This window comes from Rhipicephalus microplus, chromosome 6, assembly GCF_043290135.1.
Source record: "Rhipicephalus microplus isolate Deutch F79 chromosome 6, USDA_Rmic, whole genome shotgun sequence".
Classification (NCBI taxonomy): domain Eukaryota; kingdom Metazoa; phylum Arthropoda; class Arachnida; order Ixodida; family Ixodidae; genus Rhipicephalus; species Rhipicephalus microplus.
The window spans coordinates 107,151,435-107,179,094 of record NC_134705.1 but is presented as its reverse complement, the minus strand read 5'-3'; the positions used below and the strand labels follow the sequence as shown (position 1 = coordinate 107,179,094).

At 46.1% G+C, this 27,660-nt stretch overlaps 1 protein-coding gene across 6 annotated transcripts in view; it reads right to left on the bottom strand.

Annotated features, from left to right (window-relative positions):
* Positions 1 to 27,660, bottom strand: part of LOC142765414 (uncharacterized) — a 184,522-nt gene that overhangs the window by 52,680 nt on the left and 104,182 nt on the right. For all 6 annotated transcript variants that reach the window (XM_075866393.1, XM_075866395.1, XM_075866392.1 and 3 more), the window contains 3 exons: positions 13,761 to 13,808; positions 4,541 to 4,579; positions 2,586 to 2,633 (listed from right to left, as the gene is read on the bottom strand). In XM_075866393.1, the coding sequence (XP_075722508.1) occupies positions 2,586 to 2,633; positions 4,541 to 4,579; positions 13,761 to 13,808 (135 nt within the window). The remainder of the gene's footprint in view (positions 1 to 2,585; positions 2,634 to 4,540; positions 4,580 to 13,760; positions 13,809 to 27,660) is intronic.

Below are 27,660 nucleotides of genomic sequence, written 5' to 3'. Positions count from 1 at the left end.
GCGATTTTTTGCAGCACGTTTTGTGCACTCTTCATTGTATTCATTACATTGTGTGAGCTTTTTATAATAAAAAGAGGTTCTGTCCGTGATGTACTCTTTCCCTTTCTTGACGAGTGTCCTTTCTTAGGTTACGTTCATTCCCACCTAGTAGGGGTCACCTCTTAGAGTTTCTTCAAATCTCGTCTATTCCATTTGTAGTATTCTCGCGGTGAATGGGGTATCATGGTTGGGGTATCTTGATATAACAAACATGTGGGTACCACATCGTTTTATTGTTCACTGTGTCTTATTGTTGTGGGCCCCAACACGGAGGTCTAGTGGTTAAGGTACTCGGCTGCTGACCCGCAGGTCACGGGATCAAGTTCCGGCTGTGGCACTTGCATTTCCATTGGAGGCGGAAATGTTGTAGGCTCGTGTACTCAGATTTGGGTGCACGTTAAAGAACGCCAGGTGGTCGATTTTTCCGGATCCCTCCACTACGGTGTCTCTCCTAATCATATGGTGGTTTTGGGACATTAAACCCCAAAAATCAAACAATCAATCAATAAATCGATTGTTGTAGGGGTAAGTGGTTTCATCCACGAAGTTAACAGAGGGTGTTGTGCTTTGTCATGAACATTGATTTATTTCTTGTCAGTTTTGTGATAACGCGAACAGGGTGATACACACAAAAATCTTCTATTACCACGAGCTTGTGCCCAGCCGTACATTACATCACTTCTTGCAGAAGTAGTATCAGCGCGAACTGCAACCCGAACAGCGGTAAGAATTAACGACAGTTTATTGCGTGTCGCCCAAATGTCACAAGTGACAGGGGCACACATCTGAGTGGGCACGTCTGGTAATGTACGCGTGGCTGTCCATGGTGATGAGTGAACCGCACTATATCAACACGAAGGTTGGCCGCTGTTATTGTTTCATTTCAACAAAATTCTAAATGGAAGCTCGTGAAAGGTTTCGTCAGCGGACTCTAAATGTTGCGAATAAAAAGGCTCTGATCCTCTTTTGGGCAGGAAGAACCTATAGAACAGTAAGTTTGATGGAATTTACAATGTCGTGTGGTCTTGTGAAGAGCAGTTTTCTATTAGGACTCTTTTGTGGTCCTGCCTTCCGCTATACTAGCTGATCAAAGTTAACGTTTCTCGTTTTTTTATAAATTCAGAAGCGGAAAGAACACAAAACCTACCTTTTAAGATAACTTACGCATCCAGGGGACACAAAGGGAAAAATCATTGTAACTGCCGTTGCTCAAAATAACTAAGATTTATTAATTACCTTTTTCAGATACTGGAGCAAGCCGGCATATTTGTATTGAAGAGTTTCTGGCAGCAACGTTTCTGGACAAATACACTTGTAAGAACTCTGATAGCATGTCTATGCTCCGAGATATTCCACGCCAAACTTTATTTGGGTGTTGCATGATGACATATCACATAGCATTCATGAGATGAAACAATTACAGAGTATGAACCACACGTTAGGGGTCTTGGAGACCACACATTTTTCAAAGAGTGAAGCGCAATTGTCAAGAAAATGAACATACGTGAGGTAATAACAGCACACTACCAATTATTTCCATACAGCATTTGTAAAAGACTGTGACAATAACAAAAAAGTTAAAAATAAATGATCTATGCATGACGAAGCACCACTTACAATCAGTTTGCATAGTCAAGGCTTTTTTTTTGCTAAATAGGTATTATATCATATGACGCACAACTTCTACATAAACGACGGTGCAGGGTTACAATGCCCCATCTTGCAGGTCTTGTAGCCTGTCTTTTTTGACACTGGCATATACTCCAGGTGTCTTGTCAAAAAGTAAGTTTCTCCATTTATTTTGGATTCCAGAATCGAGCTTATTGCCAGTCTCACTGCCACCCAGTGACATGAACTCGGGATGCATCTTGACTTTTTTTTCTTCCCCTCGCGTCTTTCGGAAGCGTGTAGGCTTCCTCGAGGATCACCAGTAGCTGTGTACAAAGTGTTCTTAGGTCATTTAATAAAGTTTTCTAAGCACTAGTATATAGTTTGTTTATTGGTCACTGAATGTGAGACTACTCGTGGCGTTTCATCTCAAGCCTTGCGTTTCATTGATCTTGTTACGGAAATTTTCAGCTCTTGGTGAATAAAGGCAGCTGTTTCAAGAAAGCAATTTCTTGACCGACAACTATAGGTTAGCCTCGAAGAGAGACAACACAGCGCTCGCCTGCAAACAGGCTATCGCACAAGTGTTAGTTGGTGAACACACAGTCTGCTGTATGGCTTACTAAACAAGTTTGATGTACATACTGTTACGAGTTTGGGCTAAAATGAAGGGTCATAAAAACAAACCACACAGTGGAATTGCCAAATCTGTGTCAGCAATTGTCCTTTGTGTTTGCTCCACGTGGCCTTGATTGACTGACAGTTAATTTTCATGATAGAGCGTGCTGCTGATTCTAATATATTGTATTGGAGCACCATTGCACGAGCTTGTTATGAACAGGTGAAATGAAAATTGAGCATATCATAGGAATTTTGATTGTGCTACATCCAACGATTTGCCATATTAAAGATATGCTGCATAACAAAAGAACACTTGCCCAACTTGGACCAGGAAAGACCACATCAGGTGCTAAGCCGGGGGATCGCTGTAAAAAGTAAATGTAATACCCATGAAGAAAGGTTAGTCAAGGAAATTTTCACAACTTTATGCTTTTGATAATGAGATTTATAATTTAGCGGTTCACAATTTCAAGGACAATTAGGTTTTTAATGTTGAAGGCGTCGCCCTTAGACCATAAAAATAAGTGAGGGCCATGCGCAGGCGACTGGGTGCTTACGAGCATGCATTGAGTGAAAGAGATCAGTTTATCTTGGTAATAATGGCCATATTAGCTTTACCAGAGGGTGCTGTTCGCACGAGCTTCAAAGCTTTGTTCATAATTGCATACCAGTTGGTTAACTTCTCGATTTCTCGTAGTAGGCATGAATCAGTTTTTTTTTGTGTGTGCGTACAGTCTGAGCCCAGTCTCACTAGCGTATTTAGGAACATTGTTGATGGCTAGATACTGCTGTTGCTCCAAATTTTCGGGGTAACAGAATTTAACTGATATTTGTTGAACCCCAAGATATGTTGCATTAAAGACGCTACTTAGAATCCGGAGAATCAAAATTTTCATTTTACAACGAAAAGTTTAAAGCTCATCAACCCACCTCATTCCGCATGTTTTGTGTGAAAATAAACGTCCCGAAAAATTCGCAACCCTGACTCGTAGTGAACGATTGAACTAATAACTTTCACCGCAATATTGTAAACATTCGACCACGGACATATATATGTGAATGCCTTATTTATTTCCTACCAGCAAGCCTGTGCCACAAAGATTTTCTATATAAAAGAATACTAAAATAATTACTATGGCTCCCCTTTTTATCTGTTGAGCACACCCCTATTCAGAAACTCACACTTGATAAATTCTGTAAAAGCATAGTGAACGAAATTTGTAGTACTTGAGATACAAATGTTACCAAATGAAAGTTTACAACGGCAGGAATCGGGCATGAAAGCGGCAATTTATGCTCCACCAATCGAAACAGAGCAGCGCCTGTCGTCTCATCCAATACATCGGCGAGACCTTCTCATTTATACCCGGGAATGTCAGGAATCTTTATCACAGTGGCAGCCAATGTTGCGACTGGCCCTTGCAGCAGCGGAGATCCCGGATCAAGACGCCGAGGCAGGAGGAAGGGAGACTTGAAGAGAGTTTAATTTACATAGTACACATTTCGAGAGCGCCTCCGAAGGCGCTGCGGGGCTCATTATATAGAGCACTTTCTCCCCAGATCCCTAAATCGAAATATGGGTCCAGACCGCGCTGTCCAATAACAAGTCTTAGAGTCTTTTCGAGCTTTATCATGCCGGCACCGCCCTTAACATACGCACATACACAACACAAACACGCATATGGTCCCGGCAATACTGCTAGCTGACACAACTGACCAGCTGACGCAACTTCGATAGCAAATTCGTATATGAGCGTCGCACGTGAGTGAAAGTCGAAGAAAACAGGTAAATATCAGCAACTTTGGAAAGAAAATCTTTATGCACAGTTTTATCCAAACAAGTCTTATGAGGCGCATCCTACTTCTTCACACCCTTATCGCATTAGGTATCGCATTAGGTTTACCGTAAGAATACGGTGGCGCGAAATATGGCCAAATTTATCGAAAATTGTGACATGCTGTGCATGTCACAATTTTTATTCACAATTTTCATTCACAAACGTGAATAGCTTTGCTGTCGATCGTTGACGACCCATAATCATGGTTTTGTCTTGCCAGGCCAATCATTGTGTTTCTTAGCGTTATTTGATTTTTCATTTCTATATATTTATACGTGAATCTTCACCTAGTGTGAAACATGCACCATAAGTACCAGTGTGATTGTCCGCTTAAGTGTTGTGAGGTCACTTTGCAATCGTAAGTGGTAGGTGATATGAGGAATATTTTATGAAACACAATAATATCGTAGTTTATATTAGGAAGAAGCACTTACTCCACTTGGACTAGCAACAGGGCTTAATGGCGGTGGAGACTGAAAAAAGTACAGCATGCTAGTTTGGAATAAGTAACGTCTATATAAAAAAACGTGATTATATATATAAATTTGACAGCAAAATTGACAAAGTTACAGTAAGAAATGTTTGGTTACCCATATCTTTACGAAGACATTTTTTTCTGTGTTGGTTCAGTGTGCAACATGGTTGCATGTTTGCACGGCCAAGGCGACGAGGATGTATATGTCCCGTTGCTAGACTGGTAGAAACTTAATACACATAGACGGCGACTGGAACAACAACTGCACACGCTAGACACAAATTGAACATTTACGTTGGACGAAATGGTAGGTGCACGGCCACGTAGAATAAACCTCCAAGCAATTAATTGCCGTTTTGATATCTTTAATAATATATAAGTGTTATTCAAGACGATATGCTGTTTTGTGATACTCTAATAAAAAAATTTTCGTGTCTCTGTCCATTTGTTTTTTCTGTCACACGAATCAGCCGCCCGGCGAATCTGTAACTGCATTTTAGCTCAACGCCAAATTATCTTTATATGGTGGCTGGGTTCACACATGTGAACCTGATCGAATAAAAAGCAAATAATAAACCTTTGTGTTGCACGAAATCAATACAAAATTATTAGCTGATGTATGTGTTCAATTAAAAATGCATAGATTCGTGTTTCTAAACGGCCTAGTGTTTCTTACGCTGTGCTGACAATTTGATGCTATGCATAAAAAAGCCGGTGTTCTCTGCACTTCGCAATTACATATGTTTCTGCCAGGTACCACCACCTACCAGTGACTCTGTATTCTACAATCTTCTGTTTCCCAACTGAGTATTCTTATTCTCAACGGAGTATTCTACTAACTACACTACGTTAGAAGATGGCAACGTGTTCACAAAACCACTTTTTATCCAAAGTACGCACCATTCGGCATCAACATTAGAAGTCGCATAGTCATGATATGTACAATCCTTCATTCAAAATAACCTTCGCGTCTTTATTCGACAGAAACCGAAGGCTGACAGCATAGAATGATATGCAGATGTTGGCAAGATAACAAAGTGTTCTGAACAATTCACATTTTCACACCTAAAAACATCAAATAAAAATTGGAGCAGCCACTGTTTGTCGGCTCTGACTGCCATTTCTTATTTTAGAGCGAACTTTCGCTTTTTCTGCTGGTGAGCATTTACAAAATTTTTATGATGACTAGTTCAATAACTACGTGTGTACAGGACTCAATACGGAGAATAATATGTTTTCGCGCAAGCGACGATATGACAGTACAGCGGGCGAGCCCGCGTACTAAAATGTGGTTCTGTCGATACCTACCTATGAAAAACAGCCAAATAAGGTATTATATAATTCACTGAAAAAGTATTCCATTGTTTTAGTTCATGAAGGCGGACCAAATTACAGAAAAACGTTACGTGTTCTCACATAGGAGTTGGAGAAGGAGCAGCTACATTGTGACCAGCAGCTTTCGGTGACAGCATGGACGGCTGAAAGCACGTCGTGTTCATCGTCATGCTTCTTTATGCCGATACGGCACACAACGAATAATAATCTATTAAGACTGACAGAAATAATAACTTTAATGTACAGTCGTTCTGTGACTTTACAATTGCGTGTGCTTAAAGAAAAATACACTCGCATCATGTACAGGGTTACGGCCAAAGTGCTGAATCAAAGGTTCGCTGGGCAGAGCACTGAGGAAGAGTGATCTCAGCGCCGCTGTTCGTGATAGTTGAATTTTCCGCATTTAAGGTTCGATAAGTAGAACTTCAGTGTGGGATGCAAGGGACTGAGATGTGTTGTTTAATTGTTGTTGAGGATATCTTTTTCTGGATCGCATTGTTCCATGGCTTCAAAATACGCCAGTTTTTTAAATGTCACCCACCCTGTTTCAGTCAGCCTAAACCGTTCGAGTTGATTTACTTTGGTTGATTCCAAGAGCTTCTCCGGGGTGTTGTGGAGAACTAAGGAAAGTCGTCACCGGGCAAAAGCCCGTTCTAAAAACCCTATGATAATCTTAGTCAACTTTCATGTGAGTGTATTCGGTTTTCAACTCCTGTATCCTTGAGTTACTAATAAAAGATTCCATAAGTAGTTTTACTGATGATAAATGCATGCATCATTTTGAATTTGTCCTGTTTTTCCAAGCCGGGCCTTTTGTTTGATGCCCGTGATTACCAACTTTTCAAACTTTTATTGCGGTTTCTTGAAGGTTTGATAATGTGGCATCGCCTGATCAGCCTTCGTGGACGTATAGAGTAAAGGTCCTAAGTTAATACGAGCGACCAAGAATTCTGAGCTATGTGCACTTCATTCAAGCGAAGCTTTTGTTCTGGGATTCCCGCTGTTGCCGGTCAGCCCCCGTCTCCTATTCTGAACAGAAGAAGTTTCGAACGACTGCCAGTTGGTCGCGTTAGTAAATGTTCATGATGAAACAAGCGCAAAAATACACACACTCAGTGAGGACACGGACAGGCGCTTACTAGCAACTGAAAGTTTTATTTCAAAACGAACACTAATAAAGACATCACACTAATGTACGTTATACCCTACTTCCCCTGTCATCGTCAACAACATGAGATAACTAAATATGCGCTCCCATAATCTATGGCACACAACCGGAAACAAACACTTGTCAAGAACTGAAAAAAGAAAAAGTAAAAGAAAAACAAAAACACGTAAAACAGAAAAAGAAAAAAAAGAAAAAACACTGGGTTATGTGGCGTCCAAAAAAGCGAATTCCGCATCTGTTAGTAGAACTGACGCTTGACTGACGCAATAGTCCCCTCCTTTACTTATTCTATACGCTTCCATTATTTCTCTCGTCGTCCGCTTGTTGTGCCTGTCAATTATTCGTGTGTCGGATAATTTCGGTTGGCAGGTGCACTCCTTGCAGTGCATCGCTAAGTGTGAGTAAGGGGCCTCTTTAGTGAGCTCTCATGTCTTTAGTGAGCTCTCAGGCCTGCATTAATGCACAGACCCGTCTGACCAACGTATTCCTTTCCACATGTGAAAGAAGTTCCGCATACAACATCTTTTTTGCACTCAACGTACCTCCTGCCATGCTTTATTCTGCATCTGTTCGATTCTCCGGTTCCTTTCTTGTTGACTAGCCTTTCAATTGCTGGACAAATCTTTGATAATTTGATTTCAGCTGAAAAAACAACCTGCACGCCATACCTTAATGCAACTTTTTTTAACCTATGTGAAGTATTGTGCAGATACGGGATGACCACTGTCCGCTCTCTTTCACCCTCAACTTCAAAGACTGCTTGCGAGTGGCCTGTCGAACTCAGAATGGGAATGGACACCGTCACTACCTAGAGTGGCTACGGCTGTCGGAGAGTGCCACAGAAGCCTTGTGGAACCAGGCACGAAAACGTTTACCCAAGAAGGAAAGACGCACAAATACGGAAGGAAAGGTCATGATCTTAGGAGGTCTGGCTTTGCCCGACCATCATAAAAAGCTTCTTCAACACGGACCCATGTTCTGTGTGGAAGTAGTTCTCTCCCGCGCCGAGAATGTGGAAGTGGCCAGGTCCGTGGCAAGCCGTGTGAAGAACGAGGAAAAACCAAGGTGCAGTAGTGATTGCGTAAAAATTACGGTGAAAACACACAAGGAAAAACGTCCGTTCCAAACCATTGTCTCAAAAAGGAGTACCTGGCTACGTCCCGTGTTCAAATTTTTGTAAAAGCATTTGAAAACGCTCTGGTTTTGTGACCCGTTTTTGGTTTCCAACTCCATGGAAGTAGTAGACTACTTAAAGGGAGATGATGTAAGGGTCTCTGATGCCTTCAGTATTGATGTCGTCGATCTGTGCTACACCGTTCCGCATGGTCCGTTACTACAAAGCGTACTGGAGTGCATCACGGAAAAAAATGATGAAGTGGCTTTTTGTAACGTCTGTGGTGTGTCTGTAGAAGGTTTAATGGAGAGTTTGACCATGTATCTGAGTTCCACGCTAGTGGGATGGAATGAAGAATTGTACGTCCAGAAGGATGGGATTCGCATTGGGTCTAGTGTCGCCCCGATCTTATGCAATGTTTTTTTAAAGCAAACTTGACATAGCAGTAGGTAAGGAGATAGATGGCATCGATCTGAAGCTGTTCAGATTTGTAGGTGACTACCTTGTTTTGGTAAAAATGATCCGGGTATGAGCACGTTAGGGACTGTTTTGTAAGCTTTTAGGGAAAATGGGTGCGGCTTACAGTTTACCTTTGAGGTGCCAAAGGAAGGACGAATTCAGTATCTGGACCTAAAATTAATTTGTCTCCTTTTCACACGAGATGGATATATCACCCTACATCGAAAAAACCATTGCTGAGCTATCATTCGGCACATTCGAAGATAGTAAAGAAAGGGATCGCAACTTCTTGCATCAAAGCTGCCCTCATGGAATCGTGCATACACTCAATGAATGAGAGTGTTTCCGCGCAGATCAAGCGCTTGAGGGGAGCTGGTTACCAAGATGATTGTATCCTTTTGGCCTGTGAAAAGAATCGTCGGGAAGTGAAAAATGCAATGATTGGCACACGCGAAGAGAGGAGACAAGTTGAGGGTGATAGAGAGCGGACAGTAGTCATCTCGTAACTGCACAATCTTTCACAAAAGTTGCATTTGGTATGGTGTTCAGGTTGTTTTTTCAGCTGAAAACAAATTATCAAAGATTTTTCCAGCAGTAGAAAGGCTAGTCAACAAGAAAGAAACCGCAGGTTTGAACAGATGCAGAATAAAGCATGACAGGAGGTACGTTGAGTGCCAAAAAGATGTTGTATACGGAACTCCTTTCACATGTGGAAAGGAATACGTTGGTCAGACGGGTCGGTGCATAATTGTGCGCCTTCGTGAACATGATCGAGAGTTCACTAAAGGGGGTTCCTTACTCACACTTAGTGATGCACTGCAAGGAGTGCACCTGCCAACCGAAATTTTCCGACACACGAATAATTGACAGGCACAACAAGCGCACGACGATAGAAATAATGGAGGCGAATAGAACAAAGAAAGGAGAGGACAGTTGCGTCAGTCAAGCGTCAGTTCTACTAACAGATGCAGAATTTGCTTTTTTGGACGTCACATAGTACATAGTTTTTTGTTTTATTACTTTTCTGTTTTACGTGTTTTTTTTCGTTTTTTACTGTTTAACTTCTTCTTTTCTTAGTTCTTGACACGTGTTTGTTTCCGGTTGTCTGCCATAGATTATGGGAGTGCATATTTTGTTATATCACGTCGTTAATGATGACAGGGTAAGTCGGGAATGACGTACATTCGTGCGCTGTATTTATCAGTGCTCGCTTTGAAATAAAATTTTCAGATGCTAATAAGCGCTTGTGCGTGTCCTCTCCGAGTGTGTGTATTTTCGCGCTTGTTTCATCATGAAGAAGCTTCGACTTTTCGGGTGCACCTATGAGCTCATGAGTGTTGAGGTAATCTGTGTGGTCTACTACCTCTTGAAGTGAATCTTGTTGAGGTGCGGGAAAGCCGACGGCTGTCCAGATGGTTAGGTTATCTTCAAACAGGGTTTAGATTGTCACCTGCATTTCTTTTAATATATTTGCAGAGTTAACATGCAATATTAAAAAAAGTAGTGGTGAGATAACAGAGCATTGAGGAGTTGCTTTGTTAATTAGAAATGGTTCTATTCCGGATTGTCAAGGCACTATGCTCCCGTTCTGGTGTTAATAAACTGTTGTCTGCAATGGTATGTCCTTTCCTCACTGTGCGTGTCCTAGAGGTCCCTCATTAGCGCGCAAAGAAAAAACATTGTCCAGTGTTCATTAGACATCCAATGCCACGACTGTGCTCTTACTGCGCTTGCCTAGGCGGTCGATGATGCGCCCCTTCCGTAGCAACAAGATGTCTCGCGCTGATATTTGATGGCGGAATCCATACATCGTGCCAGACAAGCATTGACTTTCTTCAAGTATGAAGCCTCTTGAGTAGCGTATGCTCATACCACTTACAGAAGCAGGATGTCAGGAACATGAGTCGCATATTTGGTATGCCCAGGGGATCATTTAGCTTGAGAATCATAAGAATCTCAGCGTCTTTACAGAGTGCTGAAACTGTCCCACTTTTCAAGCTGTCTTTGCTGGCTTTTGGAAGTAATCTTCCTGGTTCTTGCCTAGGTTGCATTGTAACTTTTTATTTATGGGATCCTTATCAATGGTTCTGTTTCATGCTAGTTTTACCAATGCATTTGAATAACTTGCCGTGTGAACAGGCGATCGAGTTCATCATTTAGCGTGCATGTGTGATTTTGCTCCAAAGCTATATTCACTTCAGCTTGGCTAGTTCCTATCAGCTCCTATTTATTCTAACCAACTTTCACTTTCGTAGCCCCCGTAAATGTGCATGAACTTTGTCAGGACCTTTCCGGAGTTGGTTATCAATTCCGTTGTGACAGGATTTGTGGGTACCTAATAATTCTTATAGAGCTGTACATCTTGTTCTAGTTCTGCCTTGGTAGACTTCCCTGTTCTATTTTTAAGATCTTGCTCGAATTGTAGTACTTCAACCGAAGGGAAAGGCTTTCGCAGGTTTCCCACAGATGGAGAAGATGGGGGTGCACTGCTTGTTTTTGAACTGTTAATGTTTTCGCGCAGTTCAGCGCTCTTTCTGCAGTAGGATTTGTCCACTCTTCATTGTATTCAATATCTTGTGTGAGCTTTTCCTAATAAAAACCGGTTCAGTCCATGAAATACTCTTTTCCAATCTTGAGGAGCATCCTTCTGTAGGTTACGTCCATTTTCCCCTAGTAGGGGTCACATCTTAGAGTTTCTTCAAATCTCGTCCATCCCATTTGAAATATTCTCGATACGAATGTGATATCACGGTTGGGGTATGTTGATAAAACAAACAAGATTGGTGCCACACTGTTTCATTGTTCGCCGTGTTCTATTGTTGTGGGCCCCGCCACGGTGGTCCAGTGGTTAAGGTACTCGGCTGCTGACCTGCAGGTCGCGTTATAAAATCCCGGCTGTGGTCGCTGCATTTTCGTTGGAGGCGGAAATGTTGTAGGCCCGTGTACTCAGGTTTGGGTGCACGTCAAAGAACCCCAGGTGGTAAAAATTTCCGTAGCCTTCTACTGCGACGTCTCTCATAACTATATGGCTGGTTTGGGACGTTAAAGCCCACAAATCAATCGATCAATCAGTCGAATCTTGTAGGGGTAAGTAGGTTTGTCTCCGAAGTTAACAGATGGTGTTGCGTTTATCATGGACATTGTTTCATTTCTTGTCAGTTTTGTGATAACGCAAGCAAGGTGGTACACACGAAAGTCTTCTATTACAACAAGCTTGTGTCCAGCCGTACATTACATCACTTCTTTCAGAAGTAGTATCAGCGCGAACTGCAACCCGAACAGCGGCAAGAATTTACGACAGTTTATTGCGTGTCGCCCAAATGTCACAAGTGACCGGGGCACACATCTGAGTGGGCACGTCTGGTAATGTACGCGTGCCTGTCCATGGTGATGACTGAACCGCACTATATCAACACGAAGGTTTGCCGCTGTTATTGTTTCATTTCAACAAAATTTTAAATGGAAGCTCGTGAAAGGTTTCGTCAGAGAACTCTAAATGTTGGGAATAAAAAGGCTCTGATCCTCTTTTGGGCAGGAAGACGGTAAGTTTGATGGAATTTACGATGTCGTGTGGTATTGCGACGAGCAGTTTTTCTATTAGGACTATTCTGTTGTCCTGCCTTCCGCTATACCAGCTGAACAAAGTTAACGTTTCTCGTTTTTTTAAATAAATTCTGCAGTGGGAAGAACACGAAAACTACCTTTGAAGATAACTTACGCATCCAGGGGGACACAAAGGGAAAAAATCATTGTGACTGCCATTGGTGAAAATAACTAATAATATTAATTACCTTTTTCAGATACTGCAGCAAGCGGGCATATTAGTATTGAAACGTTGCTGGCAGCAAAGTTTCTGGATAAATACACTTGTAACAATTCCGCGAGCACGTCTGTGCTTCGAAATATTCCACGCCAAACTTTATTTCGGCGTTGCATGGCGACATATCACATAGCATTTATGAGATGAAACAATTACAGAGTATGAACCACCTGTTAGGAGTCTTGGGGACCACCCAGTTTTCAAGGAGTGTAGCGAAATTGTCAAGAATATCAACATAAGTGAGGTAATACCGGCACACTACCAATAATTTACATACAGCATTTGTAAAAGACAGTGACAATAACAAAAATGTTAAGAATAAATGATATATACATGAGGAAGCACCACTTACAATCAGTTTGCTTAGTCAAGGCTCTTGTTTTTTGCTTAAATAGGTATTATATCATGTGACCCACAACTTCTACCTAAATGACGGTTCAGGTTCACAATGCCTCATCTTGCAGATGTTCTAGACTGTAATTTTTTCGCCACTGGCATATACTCCAGGTGTCTTGTCAAGAAGTAAGTTTCTCTATTTATTTTTTGATTCCAGAATCGAGCTTATTGCCAGTCTCACTGCCCCCCACCGACATAAAATCGAAATGCATCTTGAGTTTTTTTTTCTCCCCTCGCTTCTTTCAGAAGCGCGTAGGCTTCCCAGAGGATCACCAGTAGCTGTGTATAAGATGTTCTTGGGTTGTTTATTAATGTTTTCTAAGCACTAGTATATAGTTTGTTTATTGGTCGCTAAATGTGGGACTACTTGTGGCGTTTCATCCCCAGCCTTGCGTTTCATTGATCTCGTTACGCAAATTTTCAGCCCTTGGTGAATAAACGCAGCTCTTTCAAGAAAGCATTTTCTTGACCGACAACTATAGAATAGCCTCGAAGGAAGATAACAGCGCTCGCCCGCTAACGGGTTATTGCGCAAGTGTTATTCAGTGAACACAAAGTCTGCTGTATGGCTTACTAACCAAGTTTGATGTACATACTGTTACGAGTTTTGTCTAAAATGGAGGGTCATAAAAACAAACCCCACAGTGGAAGTGCCAACTCTGTGTCAGCACTTGTCCTTTGTGTTTTTCCACGTGGCCTTTATTGTTTGACAGTTTATTTTCATAATAGAGCGTGCTGCCGATTCTGATATATTGTATTAGAGCACTATTGCACGAGCTTGTTACGAACAGCAGAAAATAAATTGAGCATACCATAAGAATTTCGATTGTGCTACAATAAACATTTCGCCATATTAAAAATATGCTGCATAACAAAAGAACACTTGCCCAATTCGGACCAGGAAAGACCACTTCAGGTGCTAAGCCGGGGGATTGCTGTAAAAAGAAAATATGATACTCATGAAGAAAGCTTAGTCAACCAGATTTTCACAAAATTAGGCTTTTGTTAACGAGATTTATAATTTAGTGGTACACAATTACAAGAACAATTAGGCTTCTAATGTTCAGGGTGTCGCCCCTAAACTATAAAAACAAGTGAGGGCCATGCGCAAGCGAGTGGGTGCTTACGAGCATGCATTGAATGAAAGATGTCAGTTTATCTTGGCAAGAATGGCCGTATTAGCTTTACCAGAAGGTGCCGTTCGCCCGAGATTCAAAGCCTTGTTCAGGAATGCATACCAGTTGGTTAATTTCTCAATTTCTCGTAGTAAGCATGAATCAGTTTTTTTTTGTGTGCATACAGTTTGAGCCCAGTCTCACTAGCGTATTCAAGAACATTGTTGATGGCTAGCTACTGCTGTTGCTCCAAATTTTGGGGAGAACAGAATTCAACTTATATCTCTTGAACCCCAAGATCTGTTGCACTAAAGACGCTAATTAGAATCCGGAGAATCAAATTTTTCATTTTACAAAGAAAAGCTGAGAGCTCATCAACTCATCTAATGCCGATCGTAGTTTGTGCGAAAATAGTCGTCCCGAAACATTCGCTACTCTGACTCGTAATGCACGATTGAACTAATAACTGTCACCGCAGTATCGTCAACATTCTGCCATGCACATAGATATGTGAATGCCTTTGTTTACTACAAGCAATCTGTGTCACAAAGATTTTCTATATCAAATAATACTAAAATAATTACAATGGCTCCCCCTTTTTTTCTGTTGAGCACACCCCTATTTAGAAACTCACACATGATAAATTCTGTAAAAGCATAGTGAACGGAATTTGTAGTATTTGAGATACAATTGTTACCAAATGAAAACCAAAATAACTACTACATCTCCAATTTTTTTTATTGAACACACCCCTATTCAGAAACTCACATTTGATAAGTTCTGTAAAAGCATAGTGCACCAAATTTGTAGTATTTCAGATACAAATGTTACCAAATGAAAGTTTACAATAGCAGGGACCGGGCATAGAAGCGGCAATTTATGATCCACCAATCGAAATAGAGCAGCGCCTGTCGTCTCATCTACTACATGGGCTACACCTTCTCATTTATGCCCGGGCATGTCAGGAGTCACTATCACAGTGGCAGCCACTGTTGCGAATGGCCCTTGCAGCACCGGAGATCCGGGATAAAGACGCCGAGGCAGAATGAAAGGAGGATTGAAGAGAGTTTTTTACATAGCATACATTTCGAGAGCACCACCGAAGGCCTTGGGGGGCTCAACATATGGAGTACTTTCTCCGCAGATCCCTAGATCGGGGATTGGGTCCAGACAGCACTGTTCAATAACAGGTCTTACAGACCTTCCGAGCGTCGTAATGCCGGCATCGCCCTTACCAAACACACATACACAACACAAACACGCATATGGTCCCGGTGATACTGCCTCCTCCAACAAACCTTGCTTCAAGCGAGTGGGGTGCTCGGGTCGACCGACCACCCATGCTTTGTTGGACGGCGGTCGCGGGCTCGGCGTCTTCGAGGGCCATATTCTAGACATCTGGTGTTGATTTGCGCATGGGCAGCCCGTCAGTCAGAGGCGCACAGCGTGGTGGTCCAACTTTCGTCTTTGGGGGAAACACGTTGTCGTGGCCTTGGCTTCCAGTAGGTGAAAACCAGGTGGGCGTCTTCGTGCTCCTCCTTATCTTCACAAAGTGACGCGGCGGCTTTTCTTTGATCCCGGCGCCCTCGTAAAGGAGGAGGGCTCGTCGAACGCAACAGCTCGTCCACCGGCCGGAGACACGACATGAGGGGAGGGGGGGGGCAGCTAAACAGGTTGACTGAGGAGTCGTTGTTAGGTGGCGCCTTCCAATTCTGAGCCGATGACGCATCATGTCCTTTTCAGTCGTTTCGCTGGACGGCCTTCTTCCTGGGTTTGCACAAACACACACGCAACCGAGCCCAATCACTGGAGAGCACCCTGTCCGCTCTGAGACCTATCGAGCCCATGTGAAGCACAAGACAAAACAGTCTTTATACATTACGTTACAATTAAAACACGAGAGCAGCAATCATAATCTTCCCCTGAGTATTCAAGCCGCGCACTAGACAAAGGTATAAATGGGCAAACAGAATACGAGACTTCGAATGAAGAGTTTTCTTAAACGTCTTTATACTGAAGGCCTACTTAAGCCATCGGCCTTACCGTTCATTTTTCCTTTTCTGCACTCAACATCAAAGTTATACGGCTGAAGTGCCAGACTCCACCTGAGTAAACAAGCCATTTTTAGCGAGATGTTTCGCCGCAATTTGAGCTGGCAGTGATCAGTCTGAAAGGTGAATCGGATGCCTGAAAGATAGTAAGACAGTTTTTGTGCAGACCAAACTAGGCAGGCACACTCTTTTTTGGAGGCACTGTACGCCTCCTCTCGAAGAGTTAGCATACGGCTATTGTACACACAGGGACGTTCTGCCCCAGCTTCGTCCCGTTGACAAAGTGCCACTCCCATGCCTCGGTCACTGGCTTAGCATTGCACAATGAATGGTCGATAATAATCAGGTGCCTGCAAAATAGAACGGCTGATGAGCACCGACTTCAAATTTTGGAATGATTCCTGTTTTTTCCCCATACCAACGTGGTGGGGTTCTTTTTTCGCAGTGCATCAGTAAGTGGAATCGCCAATTCTGAATAGTTTGTTAGGTAGTGCTGACAGTAGCCCGTAAGCCCCAAAAAGTGCGTACGTCAGATTTCATCTTGGGTCACGGGTAGAATGCAACGGCCTACCACTTTTACGTCAGAGGGTATCTGACGTCCTTGCCCGACTACATGTCCTAGGTAGCTCACTTGAACGCCACCCAAGTTACACTTTCCTGCCTGTACTGTCAAAGCAGCCTAACTCAGGAGCTCAAACACTTTTCTAAAGTGATTCAGTTGTACCTCTCAAGAGTCTGAAAAAACGGCGATGTCATCAAGGTAAGGCAAGGTAAAGTTGTTTAAACCATGAAGCACCTTGTCCATGAGTTTAGAAAAACAAAACAGGGCATTCTTGAGGCCAAAAATGAGCACCAGTGGAAGGAAGGATCCAAAAGATGTTACTAATGGGGCGTAGCGACTTGGTCGTGCCGTCAACGGCACAAGCCAGTACCCGCGAATGAGATCAAGAGTAGAAATGTGCCGCGCCCTAATGACGGTTTCTATCCTGTCCTCGCTGTTAGGGAGAGGATAGAGCTGATCTCTAGTCTTTGAGTTCAGCCTCTGGTAAGCTATGCATGGACGCGGCTCCTGACCGGGAACGCCCACCATAATCATGGGAGAAGTGTAGCTGCTATCACTCTCCTTTATTACTCCGAAGTCGAGCATCCTTTGAACCTCTTTTTGCATGATTTCTCGCTGCTTCGGGGACATGTGGTATGGTGTTGCCTTCACTGGCTCGTCGGATGTCAAGTCATTATCATGGACTATCTCATATGTTCTTCCCTGTCTATCTGAAAATAAACATTTGAACTCCTCGATCAGGTCTTTAAGTCCTGAATTTGGTCACCTGTCTAATTCCTGTGACTAACCATCGCCTTCAATTTCGCATTCGCTGCTTCTGACCAATCTAGTTCTCTGAAACTGGGAGAACACTCAATGGGCATGGGGGGGGGTGTCAAGGGTGGCAGTCCCTACAGATCACACAGATAAATACCGCTCAAACCGAGACACCTCTACCAACCGAGGAAGAGTACTACAAGGATATGCTCCGCGTCTGGCGCGGAAGGAAGAACGCAGCAGTGGCGTCGAGAGATGCCAGGGCTCCTGCAGCCAAAGAACAAGCAGCGTCTCGCCCTCAGAAAGCACAGGGCAAGAACGCGCCGAGCGTCACCTCGCTGCGCGCCAAGCAACTCCAGTGACGGCCGAAGAACACGCCGCGCATCGAAAAAGACGACATCATAGTGGTGCTGAACCCGCGTGAGACGATCGACCTCAAGGCCACGTTTGGTCCTGGACAAGCCGGCGCTGCAGTCCGCAGCATCCTCGGAGCCGACGAAAGTGTGGGACTTGCGGTGTGGCCCCTCTGGCATCAAAATGTACTTGTGTGCATGCTCAAATCAGTGGACGCCGCCGAGAGACTCCTCCGGGACATTAAGCTGCCAATCGGGGGCCATCATCTAACATTCCGGGGGCATCCCAAACTCTCCGGTGAGTTCTGTCGGGGCGTCGTGCAAGTCTCTCAAGACAAAACGTCCGAAACTGTGAAAAGCAAGCTCAGTGCTGAGCCGAATGTAGTGTCTGTGCGCAAGCTTGGGGACACCCCGGTTGCGGTGATCACCTTCGCGGGCACCAAGGTGCCACGCACGGTGTTCTACAACTGCGAGCGGCTCCCTGTTCACTTGCATAAGAAGACAGTGCCTGCATGCCCACTCTGTGGCACAGTGGGCCATCGAGCAGATACTTGCCCGCGCCCGCAGCCCGGCCCCTGCACAAGCTGCGGCGTTCAGGTACCTGCTGCTACTCCTGACGGCCTAACGAAACACCAGTGCATTCCGAGCTGCCTCCTCTGCGGCGATGGCCACAAGACTAGAGCTCCCGGGTGTGCTGGACGGTTCCGGCAGTCGGTCAAGTCTGGATCCCCACGCGAATCCAAGCCGAGGACAACGGGGGGGGGGGCACAAACAGGCTCCTACTCCCAAGACTGGCCCCAAGAAAGCACCAGCCGCCAAGTCAAATAAGCCAGAACCCAAGAAGACCAACACCGGGCACTCCACCAATGTAAAGTCTGGGACCCCGTCGGAGCCTCCTGTCTTGGTCAAGGACTTCCCACCCTTGACACCCGTCCAAGCACAGGTGAGCTGTTGGGGTGAGGCAATCTCCGGACCTTCTCCTTCTCCGTCCCCTACCGAAACCGCCCTACAGCAGCAGATAGGAGAGCTCAGGCACCAGAACTAATTTCTCGCGCGCAAAATTCAGGAATTAGAAGCCAAGCAGGTCGGGTCATCCGAGGCAGTGAAGGGAGCCGAGGCAGAGGACGGGGATGGCGGCTCTTCCGTCACATCCCGCCTCACTAGCGTCTCACGGCAGGACGCGGACATGGTAGGTGGACCAGCTTCCATTACCGGATCCATCGGTCGCATCGAGTCCCTAGAGCGTAAAACCGAGTAATTAGAGGCGAGCGTGGCAGCCCTCCCCACTCAAATCATGTCGGCATTCTGCGAGTCCTTTCTGGACATTTTCACGGCAGCCTTCACGCAAGCACTTTCCGAAATTGTGGCACAGGTTTCTAACTCAGCCGTGCAGCCCTGGGTTATCGCCCAAATTAAAAACACCACTCAGAGCGAATCCCCGCAGGTTAAACGCAAGTCGGCCTCCCGTCAGGCAGCAGAAGAAGGCTTTTCGGGGCCGGCTCCACGTCCGGACCGGACCTCTGCACCGTAAATTAGTACTAAAAGATGGCTAGCCGATCTAACAAACAAGCTAAATATCTACAAAAATTTGAGTATATACAATAGAAGTGCACGGGTTTTAGAGCCTGGAAGAAACGGTCGCACCTCCAGCTCTACTTGCAGTCCCTCGGAAACATGCCCACCTTGTCTGCTTTGCAGGAGCCCGGTTTGGACGTTAAATTCTCTGACTATAGCACTTTCCAGGGGGGGCCCTCGTCATGCATCCTGGTGAACAAGGCATATACCGCGATTCACGTCGATTTAAACTTAAGTACTGAACAAGAATACACAATGGTCAGAGTACTGCCTCTCATACGTCGCGACCAGTCAATACACATCTTAAATATATACAGCCCCCCGCATAAGCCACGCGTAACTTTTACCGAAATTTTCCTCCGGGCGATCAAGTTGGCAGAGAAGGACCCCTTAGTGATCGTGGGAGACTTCAATGCTCCCAGCCTTCACTGGGGCTATCACTACGAGAAGGCCAGAGGACGTAAACTGGCGGAGCTTATCTCCACCCTTCACCTCACGCTGCTCACGGATCCGGCGTACCCCACTCGAGTGGGGAACTCGGTAACCCGTGACACGTGTCCGGACCTCTCTCTCGTAAAAAATGCTAAGGATGCTACCTGGGAGAACTTGGGCGATTGTCTAGGCAGTGATTACTGCCTTCTCCGGGTCACACTCCTGGAAAAGTCAGCTCATAAAAAATGCGGTCAAGCCAAGTTGACCGATTGGACCCAATTTCGCAATCAGACTATCCCTCCCGTACTATTTTCTGGAGGCTATGCAGAATGGGCTTAACACGTAAACAACATTCAGAAAAGATTTGTTACTACCCTCCAAACCAACGAAGAAATCCCCGCAGTTGACACTCACCTCCTACACTTGTGGGAGGCGCGCCGAAACTTAACAATACGTTGGAAAAAACAGAAGACTAATCGCAAAGTACGTATCCGCATAGCCCAACTCACGGAACAGGCTGCAGCGTATGCTGCCCAACTCTCAGATTCAAATTGGATAGCCCGCTGCAACGCCGCAGCTCGTCAGATGAGCTCGAGGGGGACATGGCGTCTCTTTCGCAGTCTCATAGACCCCTCTCAAACGAGAGGGGGTGAGCTCTGCAAGGGTACCAAGGCCCTCCGGCACAGCTTGCGGATGCTCTGTGCGATAAGTATCTCTTTCGTACGGAGGACCCGCCTGGGCCAGCGTGCACATACTCTGGTAAGCCTAATCACCAACTCAATGCCCGTTTTGAGTCGCATGACCTTAAAGCGGCTTTAGTTAAAATGCACAGGGGTACGGCTCCGGGGCTGGACCGCATAACAGTAAAGCTGTTGGCAAACCTTCCTGACACAGCCTACCTCCATTTATTGGAATACATGGACGAGATCTGGGATGGCCGTGCGCTCCCTTCCGAATGGAAAACGTCACTTGTGACTTTTATCCCCAAAGCAGGCAAGGCCGTGAATACGGAAAATCTGAGGCCCATATCACTGACTTCGTGCGCGGGCAAGCTTATAGAGACGATGGTACGGGATCACCTCTCCCCATACCTTGAGGGCAAGGGCTTCTCTGCAGACACCATGTTTGGGTTTCGCCCACACATGTCTGCACAAGACGTCCTTCTCCAGCTACATAGGGCCGTCATACAGCCCATAACTATGCAACACAATGATAAAGCCATCCTCGCCCTTGATCTGAAGGGGGCTTTCGACAATGTTAAACACAGCAGTATCCTGGCTAACTTGAGTTCCACTGATTGCGGGGCTAAGGCCTTTGCATATGTCAGAGATTTTCTCTCTAAACGCCAGGCACTTCTTCGGATCGAGGACGAAGAATATGGCCCGTACATTATGGGAACACGGGGTACCCCACAGGGAGCAGTGTTATCACCGCTCCTTTTCAACATTGCTATGATGCGCCTTTCAAGCGAATTGGCCAGGGTGGAAGGCACACAACACGCAGTATATGCCGCTGGTATTACAATCTGGACCACTGAAGGGAGCCTTGGTGAAATGCAGGAACGCCTTCAGCAGGCCGCATTCATAGTCGAGGCGTATGCCAACGATTGTGGACTCCAATGTGCTCCAAACAAATTAGAGCTTCTGCACGTTAGAGCAAAGCCAAGAGATAAGTCAGCCATACACATCTCCTTGTCTGGGGTTCCCATCAGAGAGGTGGAGGAGCTCCGGATTCTCGGTCTGTTCATTCACCACAGACTCAGACCGGACTCCACTATAGCGAAACTCAAGAGAATAGGCGAACAGGTAGGGTGCATGATCCACCGCGTTGCCAACAAGCGGGGTGGTCTGCGGGGCAGGGACGCGCTTCCGCTCGGCCATGCCTTCGTGACTAGCCGGATCCTCTACGCCATCCCATACCTTCGCACTAACAAGCAAGAAAACGAAAGAATACATGCCATCATTAGTAAGGCTACTAAACGCGCTCTGGATCTCCCGGTGGCCACTTCCAACGCCAAACTGAGGGCGTTAGGTGTGCCCAACTCCTACCAGGAGTTGCAGGAGGCCCACCTTATGAATCAATATACGCGGCTCGTGCAGACGGCTCCCGGGCGCCGCCTGCTGAACCGCTTACATATACAGCACACTTGCACTGCAAAGGAGGCGGAGCGTATTCCGGAACTGTGGCGGCACATGCTCTCGGTCTCTCCACTCCCCAGTAACAGGGATAAGCACACGCACGAAAGCAGAAGACATGCGCGGTCTCGAACGCTTGAGAGGCAACACGGCTCCCGACCTGGTGTATTCTACGTAGATATAGCAGGGCCTTCGCCCACGGGATTTTACATGGCCTGTGTAGTTCACCGGGAAAAGCATGTCAATGGGCTCTCGTTCCGAGCACAAAATCCAGAGCGCGCTGAGGAAGTCGTGATAGCGCTTGCTGCTGCGGACCCCAACTCGAAGGTTATCATCACGGACTCCCGGAAAGCATATGCTCATTACTTGGTAGGAGAGATATCCCCCTAGTCAGCCAAATTCTAAAACTGGTTCTCGCTGATCCAGCCCCGAAACGCATCGTATGGGCTCCTGGCCATCAGGGCTTACGAGGTAATGAGGCCGCTGACATGGCCGCCCAAGCGCTTACCCACAGGGCTCCTCACCTTGGCTCTTATGACTCGGAGGCCAATCCACCGCTGCTGCGGTTCAAAGAAATTCTGACCTATTATCGCGACACTCACCGCCTTTACCCGGCTCCTGCAAAGGGGCTGAGTAAGGCGGAAGAGCGAACTCTAAGGCACCTGCAGACAGGTACTCTACTCTGTCCTGCAATCCTAAAGCATTTCGATGCGAACACAGAAGGGCGGTGCCCACACTGTGGGGAGACGTGTGATATCTTCCACGTGGTATGGGCATGTCCGAAAAATCCTTACCTACCCCCTTCCCCTACCCCTTCCCGAGAGGCATGGGAGACTGCCCTCCTCAACTGCTCATCACTAGAGTCTCAACGGGCTCTGGTGAGACGGGCGCGAGTAGGGCCCTCGTCATGCGGTGTCCCGGACTAAGGACGCCGACCCTGCAGCGGGGTCATGCTTTGGCCCCGTACCTCTCTCTTTTATAATATTTGTTTTTCATCATCATCAATGGGCATCTCTTCGAAGCTATTGAGAGATAGGCGCACGACGGCCTCTCTCTCAACGTACGGTTTCATCAAGTTTACATGATAGATTTTCACGCTTTCCAACGCCCTCCTAGCTTCGCTGCGTAGTTGATGTCTGGTAGTTCTTGCACGACATCGGCCGGGCCAGTTTGTAAGCCTTCGAAGGTCATAGCAGCATTACACGGTCCTTCACTTTAAAAACTCTCTTTCTGGCGGTTTAGTCGTAGTACGCTTTGGCTTTCAGCTGCGACGAGCTCATACAAGCCTCCACCATTTCTCGTGCTATGCTAATTCTTTTGAGCAAGGGGAGTATGTAATGAACCACTGTCGTCTCTTCATCACTTCCTGACCAAATCTCCCTAAGCATGCGGAGAGGGGATCGCAGTTCGCAGCCATATACCGATTCCGCCGGACTGAACCCTGTCGACTCATGTGGAACTGTACGCAATGCAAACATAGCTGCGGGGAGGCAGTATTCCCAATCACGAGAGTTCTCTTTACACAGAGCTTTTAGCACCCGTTTAAGTGCTGAATGCCACCTCTCTACACTTTTTTTCTGGGGATGATCTATAGAGCTGTGTATTACTTTTATTGCACATCGCTCCAGAAAGTTTGTCCTTAAAGCGCTTGTGAAGACACTGCCTTGATCACTTTGGGGTTCTGCCGGAAACTCCGCGCGAAAGAAAATGCTCAGGAGCCCATCAACTATTTCAGACAAACTCAATTCTTTTAGCGGAATAGCTTCCGGAAATTTAGTGTTAGGACAGAGCAAAGTGGGTAGGTACTTTTGTACCAACGATATCACTGGCAGGGGTCCGACTATGTCTATGACAACCCGCTGAAATGGCTCAAGTAATATGGGAACCAGTTTAAGCGGTGCTTTCCACGTGTCGTTTGGTTGCCCCACACGCTGGCACACATCGCAAGACATAAGAAATTGTTCTGCGTCGCGAAAACATCCCGGCCAGTAAAACTCCTGCAACTCTCTTGCTAAATTTTCTTTATCCTCAAGAGTCCTGCCCACGAGTTACCATGGGCCATGCGAAGGATATCTCTCCTATACTTAGCGGGAACAACCAGCTGTTGAAAGGATCTCTGACGCGTATCTTGATACTCACGATACAAGATTCTCTCCGCCCCGCCGTAGTGGTCTAGTGGCTAAGGTACTCGTCTGCCGACCTGCAGGTTGCGGGTGCTGCATTTCCGATGGAGGCGGAAATGTTGTAGGCCCGTGTGCTCAGATTTGGGTGCACGTTAAAGAACCCCAGGTGGTCGAAATTTCCGGAGCCCCCTACTACAGCGTCTCTCATAATCATATCGCGGTTTTGGGACGTAAAACCCCACAAAATGAAATCGAGATTCCCTCCCTCGAAATAAACCTCACGTTCTTTCACGCCACACCTTTCTGCGGATGGATATTGAGCCATTTAACACCTTGGTCGGCTGCCTGCTCTTTGCGCATGGTACTGGCACTGACAGCTCGCAACTTTTGGAACGCGAGCGAGCTCGGTTCCACTACTCCCACCACTTCGGAGCTTGTAGCTGCATTTTCTGCCAATGCCTCTGTGTTTCTTTCCTCAGAAATAATTTCTGCGAAACCTATTATGTTGTCATCGAGTGTACTCGTCTCTGCAATCTGCTTGTGGGTGAACTTATTGTGCGATTTCTCGGGCCTTAGATCGCGTGAGAGCCAAGACTGTCCCCTCTCAGAAGTTTAAACTCTTGTCTTTTAAGAGTTGGTTTGATTAGTTTGAAAACAAGTATGGGTATGAAAGAGGCAGGTTCTTTGACACTGCTGCTTCAGCCTCCAACCCACGAAAAGGGCCTTCGACATTTACTCTAGCAACCAGCAGACAGACACTCTGCGTCTCAACCACTTGCCTTTTCCACACGTATTCACCGAATTAATCATTGGCGCTTACTATTGGGACGGATGAATGACATCTAATGTCGCCGCACAATCCCTTAGCACTTTGCTATATTTTCCATTGACTTTCAAAGTATGTATATAGGGTTCTAACAGTTTATCGTTCTCTTCAGTGTCACTAACGTACGAGAAGACGTTGCTGCGTTCTTTGCAAACAGCAGCAATGTGTCCCGGGCAGTTGCAGATATAGCAAATCATAGGTCAGCTTTCCTCAAAATGCCTTCTGTCCTGTTCTTTTTGTGCCCCTGCGCTTGGTTCATTATTTTGTACTCCCCTTTACCCCGCTCTTTTCACAGGCCTTTCCCAACGGCGCCGCTTTTTATCTTTTCTTCTCGCCCTACCCCCGTGGGTCCTTTTGACTTCGGAAGTTCACGCTCGTTTGGCCTATCCGAGGTGTATTCTTCTGCTAACCTGGCAGCTGCCTGAATGGTTGCAGGAGTCATATCTTTGATCCAAAATTTCATGGAATATGGCACTCCTTTACAGAACTGTTCCAGCCCTATTTACTCAATGACCCGAATATGGTTGCCAAATGCTTCGGAACATTTCAACCACTCTACCAAGTTGGCTTTGAGCTTGTAGGCACAGTCCGTGTAGGACTCGTCTACCCCAACCGATGCGCTACGAAATCGCTGCCGAAAGATTTCAGCCGACAGGCGGAATTTTTCTAACAGCGCCTGCTTGAAGTTTTCGTAGTCATTAGCGTTTTCGGCCATCAGTCGTGCAATGATGTCGGCTGCCTCACATGGAAGCAACGTCAACAAAAGCTGAGGCCTGGCATCACTAGAACAACTCATTTTTTCACAAGTCCTTTCAAAATTGACGAAAAAGAGTCTATGTCCTCACTAATTTTGTAGGATTGCATGAAATCATTTATTTTAAAAGGGGCAGAGTTTACTATAGCGTAAGGCACTTGCTGACCTTCTGTTAAACTGCTCATTATTCTACAAATCTCCAGATCTATGCGCTTCATTTCTAGCTAACAATCCTCTGCTCGTTTCTTACGCTCATTCTCTTCTTTTTATTTTTGCTTATTTCCTTACACTAACTCCCAGCAATCTCGTAACTCATCTTCGTCAGTGTCTAAACATTCTATAGCCTGAACAAGCCGAGGATTTATGCATTACCCACATACATCTAGACCAAACTCTTTGCACAGTATTATAAGCTCTGTCTTATTTATCTTTTTAGAGTCCATGATGAAAGCTGCTCTCTACTGAGAAAATAACCACAATCGCTAGGCAGTTATAAATTATCGAACTCTTAACAGGTGTGGGCCAAGAGACTCGATGTAAATCAGAGCAAACAAAGCACTCACAGTACACCATGACGTCTTGTGTTGCGTTGATCTCGCTGAATTCCGGGTCTAAGGCTTTCGGCTCACCCCCGGTCCACGTCGCTTTTCGTCGCCGTGATTTATCCCACCGTCTGCCATCCAGTGTTTGCGACTGGCACTTGTGGCACCGGAGATCCGGGATGAAGACGCCGAAGCAGGAGGAAGGGAGACTTGGAGAGATTTAGTTTACATAGTACACATTTGGAGATGGCCTCCGAAAGCACTGGCGGGCTCATTATATAGAGTACTTTCTCCCCAGATCCCTATATCGGGAAATGGGTCCAGACCACGCTGTCCAATAAGAAGTCTTGCAGTCCTTCCGAGCGTCATCATGCCGGTACCGCCCTTAACATCGACACATACACAACACAAACACGCATATGGTCCCGGCGATACTGCCTCCTCCAACGAAGCTTGCTTCAAGCGAGTGGGGTGCTCGGGTCGACCGCCCAACCATGCTTAGCCGGACAGCAGTCGCGGGCTCAGCGTCTTCAAAGACCATTTCCTACAGATCTGGTGTTGATTCGAGTGTCGGTGGCCCATCAGTAAGAGACGCACAGCATGGCGGTCCACCTTCTGTTTTCGGCGCAAACACGGTGTCGTGGCCTTGCCTCCCTGCAGATGAAAACCAGCCGGGCGTCTTCGCACTTCTCCTTATCTTGACAAAGTGAAGCGGCTGCACTTCTTTGATCCAGGCGCCCACGTAAAGGGGGAGGCTTGTCGAACGCAACACCACCCACCACAGAGCACAGAAAATGAAACCTGGCCAGACATTAAAAATGGCTTGCAAGCCGCAGCTGTGCACCATCTCTATCACCTGATGTTACGCATTCCGAAGTGAGGTTGAACACGCTGATTAAATTTTAGTAGCGTGAGCTACACTAGCCTCGCTGAACCAATTTCGCGTGGCACAGGTCTGCGCATGCGCATTGATACTCCGCCGCCACTGCGCGCGGCTCGCCGGCGGTGTGCACGCAATTCGATGTGCTGCGCAGACGATCAGTGGTGTCACGCACCGGAGCCGGCACATCCCTCGCACTCGGCCGTGGCCGCACGCGACTCGCCGCCGCCAGTATGAGCTTTCCAGAGGAGTGCCGTCATAGCCTTGGTAGACATATGGACGCCTACGCGCGCGCCTTCCCTATGCAGTCGCCATCTGACACTGCACTGCAGCCGCTTGATAGCGCCTCTGACTGGCATTTGCCACTGTGGTATAGCCATGGAGAAGGAGAGTGCAAATGACTTAGCCAGCGTTCCAGCTGCACAGACCCAATGGGAAAGCACCATTTATCTTCTCTTCACAAAAAGACAGACAATTTCAAATACCGTGTTGGGGCCATAGAGACAGCAGCGTGTTACTTTACTGACCACCGAGCCGTCTTTGTGGCAATAGAGAAGCTACCTGGACGTTGAGCAGAAAATATACATGTGCCACATAAGACGTATGCCGTGTGTGTGTGTCATTGCAGCAGCAGTAAGCATAATAATCAAGCTAATCCTAGACGCTCTGGAATTCTAAGAATA